Raw genomic sequence first — 18,422 nt, 5'->3', positions numbered from 1 at the left:
GGGAAACAGGCGAAATTAATGGCTGATCTTGAAATATAGAAGTGTTGTAATGTAGTAATGCAGAATATTTTGTCGCAGTTTTTGTTTTAATTCTTGCTGTTTTTTTCTCTTTAGTAGTATAGAAAGAGTACTGCATAGGAATCTTCCAGTAGTGTATTCACATTTGTAGGCATCAGTCTTCTCCCAGCTGCCACTGCCAAAGGGTGGTTCAAGTCCAGCCAGAAAGTGTGTATCTATTTTCAGTTCAAAACTAGTGTGCAGTCAGAGAGTGAATGTAAATTTGCAAATACCGGGTTTTGGTTTTGTTTTGCCTTTTTTTTTTTCTTTTTATTGGAATGATCTTTTCAGTTGTGTTACATGGTGTGTTATGTCCTCCTAAGCAACAAGTTAGATGTTAATCATGCTTTCTACACCTGGGTACTTGGTTAGGGACTTTTTGCCCATTGCCAAGATTTAAAGACAGGACTCTTAGGAGTGAAGTAAAAGCATATTGCTTACACCACTTTTACCTAATGCAATATATTCTATTCCCCAACCCCTAATAACCAAAAGATAAAAAAAAAAAGAAACAAACAACCCTGTGATGCATGAAAGCAAACTAGATTTGCTGTACTTCAACAGTAACATTCTTTTCCTTGTCATTTTTGTACAAGGAATTAAAAAATAGAAATCAAGTGCATTAGTATCTCTCAAACCATAATGAGGATTCGTACAAGGTTTTAAGTGGTTAAACTAAATATACTTCACAGAAACAAAAGTTGCTCCCATTTAAGGAGCCCATGCTCCGGATGTTTTATCAGTAGCTCCTACTTTTTTTTTGTAATTCTAGGAGCAATATGCAGGTGTAGTTTTACTATTTTATACATATGTGTATTTAAATTTTATTACTGAAAGATAACATTTTTATAAATGTGTTTGTGTTCCAAAGGCATTAAAATAAGGATGTATTAATAAGGAAAATACCTTCTGAAATTCTGCAAACTACTCCTAGATTTTGGGTTTAGGAGCACATTATCTCAAAGTGGGCTTTTAGCTCTGCTTCATGACTGCTTCCTCTGGTTTCTGTGAAACAGATTGCTCGCTGACTTACATCTTTAGTTGAATGATTTGTTCAATATTGCTTTTTTTCTCTTTCACCTTTCTAAAGGAAAGAAAAACACAGATGAACAGAGCACAAGGTGAATGCAACCGAATGTAACTCTAGTTTAAATCGGCAACCATAACGCAGCTAGGAAGAACTCGGGTTTGTTCTCAGTCCTTTAAATCAATCTGACATGAAGATAAATGGACTTAATTCCTCCAGTGTGTTGGGAAGTTGGGAGTGCTCAGCATCCTGCAGCCAGCCCAGCAGCATGGCTGTGCAGCCTCAGGCACACAAATTCCCAATCCATAGCGGCTGTTTGTCAGGCTCAGTTGCCGATTAGACTTCATTTACAAAAAGAAACTCCAAACAGACACGTTGCCAACACCCGCTTCTTAGTGCGTAGCCAGAATCCTTACTACTTCGTTCGTGCCTTAGCTTCCTGAAAAGGGATTGACATTTCACTTTGGAGTTAGATGTACATTTCACTTTAGAAATAGGGACCTCAGACAAGATATTGAACCTCATTCAGTCAGGGTTTCAGTCAGTGGCTGCACCGAGGGTGTTTGCCACTTGGCTAGGATGTACGGTAACGTGGAAGCAGACTGACACTGTAAGCAATACTACCACCACCGGAGTGCTTTTGGGTATCACTTATGCGGAGTCACTAGTGGCCACTACTAAACCATCAGTTTTCAAACCCTGTCTTCTCGATTTCAGATGGATTCTCGGCGGGAGGGGGGAGGGCTGGCTGATCATGCACCACTCTTCGTGCAACTTCTAGACTTGTAGTAAGGTTTTTTGTTTTGTCGTTTTGGGTTTTGTTTCTTTTTTTTTTTTTTTTTTTTTAATATATATATTTTTGTGTACTTGTTGCTTGTGCTTTATTTAGTAGTAAATTGTGGAATAGAGTGATTTATTGTTAATTTGGCAGTAGCGGTTTTTAAAAACCATATACTGACTGAAACATGAGCCAGAGCTGATTGCTTTATTAAGCTAATAATGAATGTTAAGAGTACATATTTTCAGGATCATTTGCCTAGTGAGCTAAACTTGTATTATAGGCCAATATTTTTTAAAATAAAGCTTGGTCAATCTCTATGTTACACATATTACAAGATATAGCACTTTCAAAAAGAAAACCTAAACCTTTTAAGAAAATTTCTTACAGGTTATGCTTTTTATTATAAAACCTTTTATTATAATTTGTTTCAAGTGCCATTAGATTACATATATGTAGGCCTTTGGTATAATGCTTTGTGTACAAAATGGTAGACATTGTAATTTTAAACAGGTACATTTTTACAGTGTTTTCTTATCAATTTGCTATATTGCACAGAACCAGTGTGTCTTTCTTAAGGGTTTTACAATGGTTTTTACTAGGTTTACATGTTTCAAACTACACTGTCTTCTACTGCCATTTTGAATACCAGTCAAAAAAAATAGGAGTTTGTCCTTACCAAATGCAAACTGTGTCCTCTGGAGTTCTGGATGGTAAACTATGGCAAAAATGTTTAACATGCAGTATTTCATACAGATTTTTTTTATCATATCCTATCATCGCTATTGCTGCTGTCTGAAGTTGACTTAGGGCCTGATCCTTCATCCATAAAGGTCAAGGGATTGCAGATTGCATCCTTCGTTATGTCTGTCTCATACACTGGTTTAGCAGCTCATCCTGTATTCTTCTCACTCTATAGATAAGCCTCCAGAATAAATGTACTTATCTAGCATGTAGTAAACCGCATAGGCTTAGCTGCCCATCCTGCATCCTCCCAGCCTATTTAGCATCACACTCAATGTACAAATAATGCCACAGTAGTTCAAAACGTGTTTGGATAGTCCCAAAGCTTTTATGCAGTAAGGGTGTCTTACTTTTGTTGGAAGGCAGTGTCTTTTGATAACAGTTATCTAGCCCTGGAAGTGACACAGAACTATTGCTAATCATATGTAAACACTTTTCAGTATAAGCTTCAGTGGTACAGTTGAACCAGAGTGAATGTTTATCTCCTCAGAAACACTCCTGCAATATTGTTATATTGGATCATGCTGCTAATGTAACTTGGGATACAACTCCTCTCATGGTGCTACAAACCTCCCTGTCTCATTCAGATGTATTTTTACCCATAGAAAAAAGGACTATACTAGACCTATAGTTGTATGATATATTTTTATACTGTGACTTAATTTGTCATTAATGAACTTTGTGCAACACCACAATGTATTCATATGCACTTGCAAAAGTAAGCTTTTGGACATGCAAATTTAAACGCTGACAAGCCCAGCTCTTGTACACAAACGTAGGTGACTGCTAGTTAAACTCAAATGTGGGCTTTTTATATGGTGTGGAGTGAAGAACATACTATATATTACTAAAAGCCTTTGAATTTAGACAGTAACTGGGGAAAGTATATTGGGGAATGATGACACACCCAAACCTGACTTGGATTGCTGAAATTATATTTTTAGCTAGTGGAAAAATTGTTCGGACTTTTATGTTTTAATGATAAAAGTTTTGAGTCAAAAATAGAGAAAGAAAAAAAAAAAACACAGAAAACCCTGCATTCCAGACTCAATTTGTATATGTTTCTTGCATTTAAAATTTGCTATCCTGTGATATGGGAAATTGAGTTGCTTATCATGTATATGTACTTTAAAATGTATTCACAAACTACTGTTGTATTTGTATAAAATATAGACAAAAAGATTGCATATATATTTTTGTGTATAAGCTCTGTAAAATAGCAATCACATTATGAAGCTGCAGCAGAACTTCATTTTAAACATTCACATCCAAAGAAACAGACTATTTATTGTCCACATACCCTGATTATAAAATATACCTTGCTGCTATTAAACAATAGTGCTGCAGCTTCTTGTGGCCTACAGTGTTATGTTTGCTGTACAAAAATATGTGAACTCCACAAAATATATCAATAAAATTACAGAATGGTTTTAGTTAATGAATAACTTATGCCTGGCATTTCAATGGATAACCTTGCTCTGCATGTTTGGGATTACAGAATACATCCAGTTTTAATGGGTGTCGTTATTCTGAGTGTGCAAAGGTGTAACTGTCTTTCTAATTTACAAGTGGTAAAATGTCAGTTTTTCAGACAATCTTAAAGCATAAGTATCTGCATTTCATGATTTCACCAAGGAACAAATTGGATGATGCTACTGTGTCTGTGACAAGACAGATCTGAACTGAAGGAAGCATGTCAGTTTGCCATCAAATTGCACTTTGAAATGCTGTGAGGCACTGGAAGGTGAGTTTGGGGATTCCATAGCGGGACCACTTGTCTGGGAGATGTAGGTGAGTGATTGTCCATCATGTCCAGATTATTGCAAGTCATTTACGTTGATAAACTGTAAGAGTGTGGCATGTGCTGGACCTAGTATGTGGGTTATCTCTCTTAAATGCTTCCAGGAGAAACTCCACTGCTTTGGTCCTATAGATCTGCCCGTGACGCTGCCAAAGAAGTCTGACTCGAGTGCACAGGGGGAGGAGGTGCTACGCAGACAGATGAGCAGAGTAATAAGTAGAATGTGATTGCATGGATGATACCTATGTCATATCCAGAGATCTCTTGGTGCAGTCCCTCCAGAGCTCTCCTTGTTAAATTCAGAGCCATGGGCATCTTCCCTTCTCTCTCTCCTGTAACCACCCCTTTCCAAAACTTGTGTAAGAAAGTATAGAAAAATGGTCCTTCAGCACCCTCTATACCTGGTCTTGCTGCCTTCCAGGAGTGGTAAAGTATTCCGTTTTACCCCTTTACTCTCTGTCTTTTCCGTCCCACATACAAGCATTCCCTAGGATTAAGAATGGGGGGTTATGACACAGAAATCCAAAACTCTGATGCTCACCTGCTGCTGGACCAGCAAGAACTGGGCAGCTACATGCTGTTGGCTTCCCCGCTTTGCAAATCCAAACACTGTGTTAAATCAGATAGATAGAAATTTAAGTTTCCTAAAGCGGCAGTTTCCGCAGTTGGCACAGCAAGGGCTGGTGATCACGAACAGGTAGCAAGATAAGCTCTGCTGCAAAATTTAGTCTGTGCTTAAAAGTTTGAGAAGTGTGTTGGAGGATCAACTGGTGCTTATCATTACGAGCTGGGGTCTTCAGCAAATAAGCAGCAGCGCTGCGTTTCTGTGTTCCGAACAACAGTGGAGATAGTGGTGCTGAGACTGACAGACCCCAGTGTGAAGTTCCAGGTTCCTGCTCGGCTGCTATATCCCAGGTAATTCACTATAAGCTTTATCTACTCCTAATAAAAGTGTAATGTCTTGCCCAGTATTTTTATCTATCTATTTGTTGTAATGGTCTGCGTGTCCTCAAGAAATGAACATTTTCAGAGAAATAAGTATTTTAAAAATACATTATTAACAGTTGTGTTCTTCAGTGTCATCATCATTCCACAACCTTGTCTCCTTCAAGGACATTTGTGTCGTAAAATCACCAGCTACAAAGCTGGATTGCCTCAGAGGGAACTGGAGAAGCATCAGCTGTCAGCTGAGCACTCACTCTGAAAACAGGACTCTAGTAATGCACACTGTGGCTGGGTGGGAGCCTTTCTGATTGATCCTTGACAGTTTGCCCATGACATTGATTTTCACTGTTGCACCGAACTACACTGTACAAAGGAAAAAATGGTTTAGTGTTGTTTTCGTATAATCGGGCAGATCATAGAATCATAGAGCACTGTGGATTGGAAGGGACCTTTAAAGCCTCATCTAGTCCAAGCCCCTGCAGTGAACAGAGACATCTTCAACTACATCAAGTTGCCCAGAACCACATCCAGCCTGGCCTTGGATGTCTCCAGGAATGGCGCATTCATCACCTCTCTGGGCAACCTGTGCCAGTGTTTTACCACCCTCATTGTAAAGAGTTTTTCCTCACATCCAGCCTGAATCTCCCCTCTTTTAGTTTAAAACCACACATGCATGGGAGGGTAGCAATCACACCTGGAAAAGTTGAGACACTCGTTTCATTTTGGTTTGCTTCAAAAAGGTTAAGTAGAAGGTGTTTCTGCTTTACAAGTCCAAAATGAATCATGCAGTTTGTAAAGATATCTCCTAGTTAACACAGTGTGTGGTTTCCTGGGCAGGTTGGAAGAGCAGCTTCCAAATACATGATTAATCTATGAGCAACAGCAATTTATCTTCAGGGTGCACAGACTCCCGGGGGGAAGGTGTTTGTCAGATACCCTTGTGGAGTGCTAGGTACAATTTCAGCAGAAAAGTTCTGTAGGCTGTGCCTCTGAAATTGAGCTCTGCTCTGGCTTACTGCCTTTGTGTTAAATTGCTACACATGTGTTCACGCGTGAAGCCTTAAGTTCCCTCACAAGTTCTTACATTGAAAATACAGGCTCTGTATGGTTACGTGCTGCAAATGAGCAGCATCTGAGCTGTAATGTAATAATATCAAACATAAATGACAAATAAACACAGACTAAACTCCTCAACTCACTGAAGTCTCTCCTCACCTGACAATTGTCTCCTCTTACTTTGTCAGTGCCTGATTCGTTACGCCAATAAAGCATTACAGGATTGCCCCATAGTTTATTTGCTCCGTTCGGCTTAGTTACTGCTTCTTCAGCAGTATTTTTACAAGAAGCTTCTGCTTATTCACTGATGCAAACCTTGTAACAACGTACTTAAACTGTACAACCCCTTTTAATCTGGGAGGTTTTAAACCCCGTAACTTAGGGTAAACTCTGATAATTGGCTGTGGCCCATCAGTGTGCCCAGGCCATTATTTCAGAGCCACCACATTTAGGTGATCCTCCTGCACCTCCACAGCTCTCTGGAGGTGTGCTGTTTGCAGGAAGCCACTGCATCTGCTATGGCAATGTGTTTGATATAGACTGGGCGTGATCTGTATGAATGGGATTGTGTGAGTTGCTGGAAAAGACTGACCCTTTTATACTTCAGTCCTAGGCATCAGCAATAAATCTATGTACCTGGGAAAGCAGCTGTCTCCAGGCAGTAGAATCACACTTAATGTTACCCCTGAGCCGTTTGCTGTGAGCATTTCATTCTTCTCATTAAGCATTGAAGCTGTTTTCTGGTCCTTAAATAACAAGTCTCAAATTCCAACATTACTTTTTATCCTCATCCTGTTATTCAGCAAAGTCAGTTTTGCCCCAGGGGCAAGAATGCAACACCAGTACTGCATAAGGTTCCTGCCATATGAAAACAGTAAATCTGCCTGGATAGGTACCGTCTTTGCACGGCCGGGAAGTATTGCTATCAGTAAGAGCCTACAGTTCACATTTATTACCTTTATCCCTACGTTTAGATTCCCTTAGCTTGTCTCAAGGTGCTCTTTTGCAATTGTGATATTAATCAAGAGCAGCAGGTCCCAGATTGTTATCCCTGATCCACCCGGGTCAGTGGTGGTCACCAAGGCCACAGTAAATACCTCACCTGCCTTGCCAGTGCCTCCAGTTAAGACCTTAGTGCGCTCAGGTAAGGAGAGCCTTTGCTTCATGCTCTTGAACACATGGGGAGGAAAAAAGCACCAAGCAGCTGCTTGGCAATGTGGGTTTGAAACTTACTATTTATAAACTAGGGTTTAGCCTTTTTAAATTTGTGTGGTTTTCAGCAGTAAAATAGCATCACAATTCTTGCAGATGGGTTTGTTCTTTGCATTTGGGTTTACCTCTGAATGCTTTAATGAAACCCTGCTTGTTTTTGCTATTCCAAGTTGTCATTTCTCACCAAAACAACCAAACTCTGAAACATGAACTGGATTCTCTTCTGGTGTGTGCTTGTAGTAAAAAACCCCATGTTAATCAGTGGCCCATCTTCAGAGAGAACCTGTATGGACTGGCTTCAAATAATGGTATCACTTACATCTGTGCAACTGATCATATCAGAACTGCTTTCAGGCAACTGAATATCATCTGAGGTTGATGAGGTGTGACTGGAAGCAACATTTGTTACAGTGAAACACTATATCCATAAGGAAGAATGTAGGTTCATCATCAGATCCTAAACAGAGATCACAGGGACTGACAGTAAATGGAGAGAAAAAGAAAACTGATTTGAAACTGGGGAGAAAACCTCTCAGAAATCACTAAGGCACAGGCTAAGGGATAGTGTTTTCAGATTAGGACTGTAATTTAAGTACTTAAAAGCTAAATTTGACTCCTTTAGCAAGGTTATAAAGAAATCTAGTAGAAATACAATGCCACCTCTCTACTGTAAAGCAGTTCTTAGAAGCCACTGGACAGTCATGCCTTCAAGGGTCTGTTACATGGTGCACTAACAAAATGTACAAACTCATGATTGTGATACACTCTTAGGCTCTCTGAAATCAGTTCCAATCCCCAAATCTGTCCTTCTCCTGTTTTAGACAAAACTTTGGCTGCTAAGAACCACAACAGTAATGCATCCTAGTCAAAATTAAACTGGTGTTTGGTAAATGTTCTCTGCTGTGGTGGGTTACATCCAGATCAGTCCTTTAAGGCCCTTTCTATTGGGGTTGACTTCTCCTGTCCAACAACTCAACAAACAGCAACAGTAACTAACCCTTGAGACACCTGTTTGTCACTTGTAAAAGTTCCTGTTGCATTCTCTGCTGATGACTTCTGGTTCATACAGCTCCCTCGTGGAAATATGAAATGGGAGCAGTGTGGCTGGAGACTGCTGTGGGTGCCCAGTGTGACGCTGTGGGTTCCCCTGGGGAAGGGTGGCTGGGAAGGAAGGGGTAGTTTGTCCCCAGAAGCCTGCTCTCCTCTGTAAATGGCTCCCAGGACCATGCTGCGGCCACCTCCTCCAGCCAGTGGTAATGCTGGAGCCAAACAGGGCTGCGCAGTGTGGCAAGGATGTCCTACAGCGGTTGTGTCTTGTGGGAGGTCACCGGGCCTGAGCCATCAATGGGTTACAGGAAAATAATGTTTATTAAAAACCTGCTTGCTTTTAAATCTGCTTTAATTGCATTCACATTGGAAGATACTGGATGTCTCCCTACTCCAGTCCTCAGCAGTCAGCTTGAGACATGACAGTTACATTAAGGCTGTTTAATCCCAAACTATGGTCCTCTTCCTGTTTAGAAATCCAATGTATTCCCCAAGAGCAATTCAACATGCCTGCTACGACAGGGCCAAACCAGAAAGGTTTCTAACAGAAAAGGCTTAACAGAAAAATTGCCAAAAAAGGTACACAGCAGAGATGTCTGTTGCTTTTATATACTACATGGCACTGATGTCCATGCAAGAACTGGAGTCCTAATAGCGCTCAGAAAATTTCTCTCCGCCCTATAGCTTCATCTGCTTAGTGCAGTTTTTCATTTCCATCACAACTGACCTGCCTGGAAAATGTTCTCTGCAAAGATCAGAAGTGAAGACTTCTGCATGCAAGCATAAAACCACAGTGCTGCTCAGAAAGGAGCGTAAAATCCTGTTGTCTCCATGGTTTACTGCACATTTAAAACTGCCCTCAAGCTCCTTTGGTTGTCCCCCCACCCCCAAAGCTTCCCTGCATGTCTGATGTCAAGACCCTCCTGGGAGGGGCAAGGGAAGAGGAGCCCTGTGCTGTCAGGCAGCCCCATGGGCAGGGGCTGTCCACAGGGGGCCCTCAGCACCCCTAACCCTCCGCACTCTCGCTTGTTAACAACTCCTAGAATGCGTATTAGCACCTATTTATCCAGTTCCTCCCCAGCCTGTTTCACACTGGCAGGTGATAATCCAAACTCCCCATTCTCATTCACCTCTGGTCCAAGTTTGCTTCCCTGTGAATTGCGATAACAAATCTCTCCTGATAGTCCTAACTCTCAGCACTGGGGAAGATCTCCATCGCTGGTTCACTACAGTGACGCCTTTGAAACCCTCTGGCTGACCTGATCTAGAGTTCAGGTAGGGTCAGAAGATGTCTTTGGGACATGATGTCTGTTGAGGTGAGCAACCAAACCCATCTCAAGGTAGAGAACACTTCAGTTCTGCTTGCACATGTCCTGAGCACCCCTGAAACCTCCCTCGACTCATGCAGAGAAGCAAACCAAAGAGGAAATACAGGAAAATGCCTGCAGAGCCAGTGCTGCCTGGAGATAAACTCTGGAGAAAGAGGCACCACCAATCTTTCAAGTCCCACACCAGGATCTGTGCTGGCAAAGCTGACATCCAGAGGAAGGTTCTGAAGGGAAATGGGGACCAAGCTTTCCAAGATATTCCTCAACACGTACAGAAAGATACTAAAATACCCAAAAGCTGTATAGGTCCCATAAGGGTGTTCTGATGCATGTGCAGTACAGCAGGCAGCAAGCACAAAGGCAGACAGCATGACCACTGTGAATATGTGAAAGCAGGGTGAAAAGAGCAAAACCTCCTTTGAAAAGCTACTGGGACCAGCAAGGTGAAATCATGCTTGCTTGATTTCTGCCACAACAGCTCTGTGAATTTAGCAATAAGCTCACTAAGCAGGATCCGGGGATAAAAATACAAACCTGTAGTAACTGCGTGGGGTGCAATGGGGAGATGACCAAGTATTTATGTATAATTCTAGCTGCTATATCTAAGGGATGACACAGAGCAATCATTTGTGTTTATGCTGCTACTAAGGTTGCTGTCCTGCACAGGCAGAGCTGAGCAGCTAAACGGGACTCCTTATCCCAGTCATGTTCAAGTGGCAGGCTTCTACAAACACACTTCTGTAGTTGGTCATGCCTGCCACAGCCTCATCAAATGCTAGCAATCACAATTTCAGCTGCTTCCTCTGGTATGACTTTGAGCTGTATGTATGAGGTGATGATGATGATGATCATTCATGCCTGGAGCCATGGTGAAATGCACTCACCAATCCCTGCATTATTTACTCTTGGGGCATTTTTCTAGAGGCGTTGAATGCACCGAACATCTTCCTTTTCTCCTGAGATTAGAAATGATGTGAAATGCATGTGAGTTAATAGCTTTAAATCCATTTGCCTTGACTTTCTAGAGATCTGCTTCAGGGGTGGAGAACGTTTCCAGGTGAGCCTGATGGGGTTCAGCTAGCTGTGACAGATGCAGTTCATTTGGGGGTGGGAGGGAGAATGGTGAGGGGAGGATAAAAGGCTCTGGAAGCCTCTCTAGAGTCCTTTCTGCCAGGGAAACTTTCCAGTCTTCTGTTTTCACAGGCAAAAACCACTAACGACAACCTGCCTGCCTGTTGTTTTCTCCATCTTATTATGCCATCACCCATTCCTCTTAATTGTTTTCTCCATTTTGAGTTTTCCCCATCTGCGGACTTGCGACCCTGCAGCAGCCCTTTAGTTATCCCTGGCAAAGACAGCAAGAGCTTTCTGGGGGGAGCTCCTTCGGTCAGGACCCGCCGCTTGCCTCCGCGCTTGGCCTGGTGCTCCATTGACTGGGATCAGCTCTGCCTCCTGCAGCCTCTTGGCTCCGGGGGCTTTGGTTCTGTCTACAAAGCCACCTACCATGGTGCCACTGTGGCTGTGAAGCAGGTGAAGAAGAGCAGCAAAAACCGGCTGGCATCACGGCAGAGCTTCTGGGCTGAGCTGAACGTCGCCTGGCTGCAGCACGATAATGTGGTACGTGTGGTGGCTGCCAGCACGTGTGCCCCGGCCAGCCAGAACAGCCTGGGCACCATCATTATGGAGTACGTGGGCAACATCACCCTGCACCATGTAATCTATGGCACTGGTGGTGTGTGGAGACAGGGTGAGGATGATGAAGGAGGATGTGGAGGGAAGGCCCTGAGCATGAAAGAGACTGTGTGCTATTCTTGTGACATCCTGACCGGCTTAGCCTTTCTCCATGCACAGGGCATTGTGCACTTGGACCTGAAGCCTGCAAACGTCTTCATTACTGAGCAGGGAGCGTGCAAGATTGGAGACTTTGGGTGCTCCCAGAAACTGGAGGAGGGCTTGTCCCAGAGCCCCCATGTTTGCCACCAGGGGGGCACGTACACACACCGTGCCCCTGAGCTCCTCAAGGGCGAGAGGGTCACCGCCAAAGCGGACATGTACTCGTTTGGCATCACCCTGTGGCAGATTGTCATGCGGGAGCAGCCCTACCTGGGCGAGCGGCAGTACGTGCTCTACGCTGTGGTAGCCTACAACTTGCGCCCTTCGCTGGCTGCTGCCGTCTTCCACGAGTCACCGGTGGGGCAGAGGCTGCAGAGCATTATCAGCTGCTGCTGGAAGGCTAATGTAGAGGAGCGCCTGAGCGCAGCCCAGCTGCTCCCCGGCCTCAGGGCCCTCGAGCAGAGTCTCTAGGAAAACTCGGGACTCTTTTCTTTGCTGTCGCTCCTTCTTTCCCCCTGCCTTTTCTCTGAACATGATGATTTAGCCCCTGTGATCTAAATGCTTTGTTGCTGTGTTTTATACTAAAAAAGAAACCGAACCCCCAACAAACTTCTTTGATGTTTTGGTAAAAGAAGATTATAAATAAAGACATTTAACAAAACTGTGGGGTTTTACCATGGAAGGGGGATAGAGGCAAGGACTGAGACATTAGCAACTATGGCTTTTTCTGGGTGATCTGTTGTGTGCTGCCTTCTCAGGGAGAAAATGGGGGAGTGGGATGTGCAGAGAAATAGTTGTTTTCAAGTAAGTGTGAAAAAGGGGCTTCTTTTGGAAGGTTCTTTGTACATAATACCTTTTGGTATTTCCAAACTGTCAGATATGAGTAGTTCTTTGCTAGGTTTGTGCATTTGAGCTTTTCCTCTTCATTTACCAAGGAATGAGTACGCAGAAAAATAAACACAAAGTGTCAGTGGGTTTTCTTCTTGTTCTCAGATGTACTTAATCTCAGTAAGTATGCTATTTCTGAAATGGAAAATGTGAACTACCCAGATACTTCTCAAAGTAAGGAACCTTTTTGTCAGTCTAAGGCTATTATGAGTAAGAAGAAGCATCAACAACTTGTGCTTTTGTAAGACCTCTGTGCCGCCAAGTGTATGAGTTGCAACTTGCTAGTTGGTATACTGTAAACTTTAGTATTTAGTTTAAACCATTTAATATTTTAATTGAAGTATTTAGTTTGAAGTATAATAAGAGTATCTTGTGCAGAATAGGAAGTTCCCAGGTTTTGGAGGTGCAGGGTGGGTATAAAAACAAAAATAACTGGGAAAACATGGAGGGAGATGTACAGATACAAAAACCTCCTAAAATCAGGGTAAGGAGGGGTGTAACTTGCCCTTTATAATGCATGGGTCAGTATTAGACAAGATGCTGGAAGTACCGAAAAGGAAAATTGATTAAAGCAGTGGTAATGATGCTCTGCCAGTGCTCAAAGCATACACTATTGAACTGTCCTCTGTACTGCTTATGTCTTATCTGCTATCTTTTCTAATCTGGTTGTAATGTGTCTGAGCAAGGAAGTGCCGGAGGCAATGAAGACAAAAAAGCTCTGATCCTTGATTTATCAGAACTGATAATTATACCTCTGTTGATATCTCTACCCTTATCTGGAGCTAGGAAGATCTGACTGCTGTACCTGATATTGCCCTTCAGTTCAAAGACTCCACTTAAGACAGGAGAGTGAGTGATGTTTCAATCAAGTGTTTTTCTTCTTTTCCCTTCCTCCCTCTTGCTTGCATTCTGGAGAAAAATCCCAAAGGAATTAAGCCAGTTTCCTGATTTTTGACACGCATCTGTTCTTAGCCCCATGAAATCCTGGAAATGAGCAGCTATGTGAATTTGAGATGATTCTGTAGGTCTTTATGGTATTTGGGTTAGCCATTGAAATTGATGCTTTACAAAGCATATCTAAGCTTAACTATTTCTTGCTCTTCTGTCCCCCTTAATTGGAACTGTAAAATGCTGCCTGGGATCAAAAACCCAAGGTAATTTCAGGAATGGATTTCCTGTGTTTTCTCTGTCAAAATAATTATGCTATAGAAAAAGAACTTGTTTTTCATGTTGCATAACAAGAAATATCTCATAAAGGCTATCATAACGAGCAAGTTACCTTTTAAAATGATTAGCTGAGGGCATGTAAGATAAAATGCCAGATAAAGAGACTGGCATGCCTCACCTTAACATTAAGCCTTAGATAAAAATGTTTCTCCAGTCTTCAAAAGAATATAATAAAAAAAATGGAATTAAAGTGTTCTAGTAGTTCCTAGATACTTATGTGTTGTACTTATTTTGCCAATCCAGTTAGCTTGTTGCTTAAACTACTAGGAACTTGCTATTGTGCTTAATGATACTTTAGTATCAGTAAGTGCTACTTGAGTATCTATTAAAGATCAAGCACCCTTCAAATTCTCTGTTATACTTGACGGAAGAATACTGGATGGCCAAGACCTGCTCTTGGAGGTGTAATCGGCTCTGCAGATGTGTCTGTTGGTTTTATGGGGCTCTCTTTTGAATGGGAGTGAGAACTCTGCGCAGCACTCAAGACAGACACATCATAATCTGCTGTCATAATGATGCTTTCTATTTTTTTAGCATCTGCTAAGATTTGATACGCTTAGTTTTGGTTATTAATGAGCTTTGAATTAGCTCTAATCAAGAAACATCTCAGGCTTGATGGCTCAGAATCCATGGTTCTACGTGATAAGGATTATTCTGCCTGTTTGCCTCACTTTACATCCATCTACCTTGAATTCCCTTCTGCCAGTTTGTAGCTGGCCCTTACACTCATGTCCTAAATAAACAGACTTGCTGATGGTGAGGTTATGTTATGGCTCACACTCTTGCACTTCATTTATGGATGTGCTGAGCTGCACAGGACCCTGTGAGATGCCAGTGGGTACTTCGTAGTTGAGAGAACTGACACTTTTACCTTCTGCTCCTACCTTTTGACTTATCCAGCCCAGGATTTTCTCTCCTAAACCCAGCTGCTTAGTACCTTTAAAAGTTTGCAGTGAAGGATTTTCCAAATACCTTTGGAAATACAAAAGGAACAAACGTATCAGTCAGATCCTTATCTGCATGCTGTTTGCGCTCCTAAAGAATTCCAGTCAATTCAACATAGCACAACTCCTTCCAACCAAAGCAATGTTGGCAATATATATCAATCATGTAATTAGGAAAGGGGTTTTATTTGAAGACTTCTATGGGCTATGGTCCTGGAGAGCAGAGAGCCCCAGGATACCTGGTTGATAGTCAAGGATTGCCTTCTAAAAGCTCAGGATGGGTCCATCCCTATGAGCAGGAAATCAAGCAAAGCTGGCAGAATGCTTCCAAGGATAAACAAGGAGCTCCTGATTAAACTCAAACATAACAAATAAACATGCAAGGGTTGAGAGATCAGTGGGAAGTCTGGAGCAAGAAAGACTGACTGTTGGTAGGTAGAGAGGATCAGGTTAGAGAATATTCGAACAAATGAGACATACGTTCATGGGGCCTGATGGGATGCACAAATGCTGACAGAGCTTGCTGATATCATTGTGAGGCTACTATTGGTGATCTTTGGAAGGTCGTGGTGATCAGGAGAGATTCCTGAGGACTGGAAGAAAGCAAATCTAACTTCCATCTGCAAGGTGGCCAGAACAGAGGATCTAGAAAACTTCATCCCATGGAATGTGGTAGAACAAATAGTCCTGGAAACCACTGCCAAACATACACATGACAAAAAGGTGACTGGGAGTAGTCAGTGTGGATTTATGAAGAGCAAGTCATGCTTGACCAGCATGGTAGCCTTCTGTGATGAGGTTACTGGTTGCTGGATGCGGGGAGAGCAGTGGCTGTTGCTTATCTTGACCTTAGTGAGGTGTTTGGCACCATTTCCCGTTACATCCTTGCAGATAAACTGATGAAGTCCAGGCTAGATATAGTGAAAACTGAGAACTAGCTGGGCTGCTGGGCTCAGAGGGTTCCGATCAGGGGCATGAAGTTCAATGGGAGACCAGTCACTAGTGGTGGACGCAGAGACTGATACTGGGGCCCAGCACAGGTTAATGTCTCTATTAATGGTCTGGATGATGAGACAGAGCACGCCCTGAGCAGGTTCACAGATAGTACAGAACTGGTTGGAGTGGTCAGAACCTCAGATGTTGTGCTGGTGTTCCGGGAGACCTTACCGAACTGGGGAAATCTGCTGATGGGAATCAATGCAGGGAGCTGCAAAGCGTGGCACTGATGGAGTGCCAGGTATCCCCATGCACCAGCGCAGGCTGGGGGCAGATCGGCAGGAAAGGACGGGGAGCTCCTGGCAGACACCAAGTTGAACATGAGCCAGCAATGCGCCCTTGCGGCAAAGGGGGCCAACAGCACCCCGGGGTGCGCTGCGCAGGGTGTTGCCAGCGCTGCCGGAAGAGGTTGTTCCCCTCTGCTCACTCAGACCCGGTGAGACGCATCTGGAGCGCTGTGGCCAGTTTGGGATTCTGCCGGGACAAGAAAGTCATGGATGTGCTGGGCCAGGAGTGTAGTGAAGGGCCATTAAGCTGATTATGGGATGGAAACCTCTGCGTGTGAGAGAGGCAAAGAGATGGGACTGCAGCCTGGAAAGAGAAAGCTCCAGGGGATCTTACCGGTTTGTATAAATACTTTTGGGAGGCAGTAAATACGGAGCCAGCCTCTTCTCACTGGTGCCCAGTGACAGAACAAGATGCAATGGAGACAAACTGAGAGACAGGAAACTCCTTTTAAATGCAAGAGAAAAACATTTTTATTCTGAGGATGGTCAAACACTGGAATAGGTTGCCCAGAGAGACTGGAGCATCTTCATCCTTGGAGATATTCAGAACCCAACTGGACACAGTACTGAGCAAGCTGCTCTAGTTGACCCTACTCTGAACAGGAGGTTGGACTAGACAATCTCCACGGGTCCCTCCCAACCACAAAAGTTCTGCAAATGTAATAACGCTTATAGTTGCTTGAATTTCAGACAGCTCCCGAGTTCTCCTACAGAAGTGTTCCTAGCATTAGCCTATTTTGTGTTTCCTCCAGGGACAATACACATGCAAGCAACACACTTTCATTCTTTGCAATGGCTTTGTTGATCAGGGGTTTGGTTTTGGTTTGGTTTGGTTTCTTTTAGAAACCTGACATCAGTAGATCCACCAGAGGGGCTTGACAGCCTTCTTGTTCTTGGTGTTCTGAACATTATTTTGGGGTTATTTTAGTTCCTTGAAGTTTTTTTCATTTATTTTAATGTTTGATCCACCAGAGTTTTATCCTTTCCATTTTCTTCATCTGGACTCAGCTTCAGGTTTTTAAAAGATGCACTCTTGCTTCTAAAGCTGGCATCAAAGCTAATGAGTGTAGCTGCACATCGCTCTTTGACTTTGTCACACTTGCATACCTCCATATAAAACGTTAGCAGAAGCACACGATGCTAGCAGAGTTGCAAACAATTGTGTTACAACTCTTACAGGATTCTGTTCACCCAATTTTTTCCCCAAGACTTTCTATAAGCTGGTTTTGTTCTTTTATCTCTCTTTCCCCATTCATATGTGTGCAGCACAGTTCCAGATGGTTAGCAAGACATGGTTACAAGTCAGGATAAACCTCAAGGGCTACTCATACCTAGTTTATTTATTCGCTTCATTCCTGGAACTGATCACCAGCAGCTTGATCAGCCTAAACAGAAGATGTATTGAAGGAGAAAGTGCTACAACCAGGTAATTGTAGTTTATCAACATCCTTCTATGCTTTCTGAGCATGAAACAGTGTGAAGCCGGTGCTGAGGATCCTTTGTATGGCTGCTCCAATCAGCCAGCCAACCAAATATAAAAAGGAACATAATTTTTTCTTTCTCTGGACTAAATGCCTTGGTAGGACATATATAAAAGCATAAGGATTTTGAAAAGCTGAACTAGCATTCATGTCCTGGTGGGCTCTGAAAGGGTCTAGCAAATTCAGAACTATGGGAGCCGGTATTGCAGATTCAGATGTTGCAGCATCAGTTGCAAGTCTGGGCACAGGGGTATTGCAGTATATATCTGGGCTGTGCCCTCCAGCCCTCTGCCAGCCAGGTATGCTCTATTCAGAGCACAAGTTGCGTGATGCTAAGAACAGGCTGGACCTCCTCAAGTAAGAGCAACTGTGCATCTTGACTGTGTTCTTAGGAAGGGACAAAGCCTCCTTTGTCCCAGCTGCTAAATGTCAGATGTCTCATGTCACCAAGCAAGTTCCACAGCTTGATAAAATTATTTTAATTGGAAATAAATAATTCTTCTATTCAGGTTTGTTTGGTTGTTGGGTTTTTTTATGTCAGGAACTTAAGTGCCGTTCCTGCGACCCTGGGATGCCATGTCCCAGTGGCCGTGTTCTCAACCAGGCTGGTTTCCTGGTTTTATGTTCTCTGTCCATAAGAAGCACAAGCTGCCTTTCAAATGTCCCCCTCCGCTGCACTGACAGCTAACCACTGAAAGCCAGGCTGAGCTCCAGCCTCATAGCAGTCTGGGGTAACCAGAGCCTGCGTGGAAACTTCAGCTAGTTCTCATC

At 42.9% G+C, this 18,422-nt stretch overlaps 1 protein-coding gene across 1 annotated transcript; it reads left to right on the top strand.

The window, feature by feature from the left end:
- Nucleotides 1-11,249: 11,249 nt before the first annotated feature.
- Nucleotides 11,250-12,299, top strand: MOS (v-mos Moloney murine sarcoma viral oncogene homolog). Its single transcript, XM_010023808.1, has one exon. The coding sequence runs from the start codon at nt 11,250-11,252 to the stop codon at nt 12,297-12,299; it is 1,050 nt and encodes a 349-aa protein (XP_010022110.1).
- Nucleotides 12,300-18,422: the final 6,123 nt, after the last annotated feature.

Source organism: Nestor notabilis, unplaced genomic scaffold (genome assembly GCF_000696875.1).
Source record: "Nestor notabilis isolate BGI_N333 unplaced genomic scaffold, ASM69687v1 scaffold30351, whole genome shotgun sequence".
In the NCBI taxonomy this organism is placed as follows: domain Eukaryota; kingdom Metazoa; phylum Chordata; class Aves; order Psittaciformes; family Psittacidae; genus Nestor; species Nestor notabilis.
The sequence above is the reverse complement of the archived record's forward strand: the minus strand, read 5'-3'. Positions and strand labels throughout refer to the sequence as shown.

What these genes read in the sequence shown, in the direction of transcription:
- MOS (XM_010023808.1), top strand. Translation starts at nt 11,250, where the DNA reads ATGCCATCACCCATTCCTCTTAATTGTTTTCTCCATTTTGAGTTTTCC.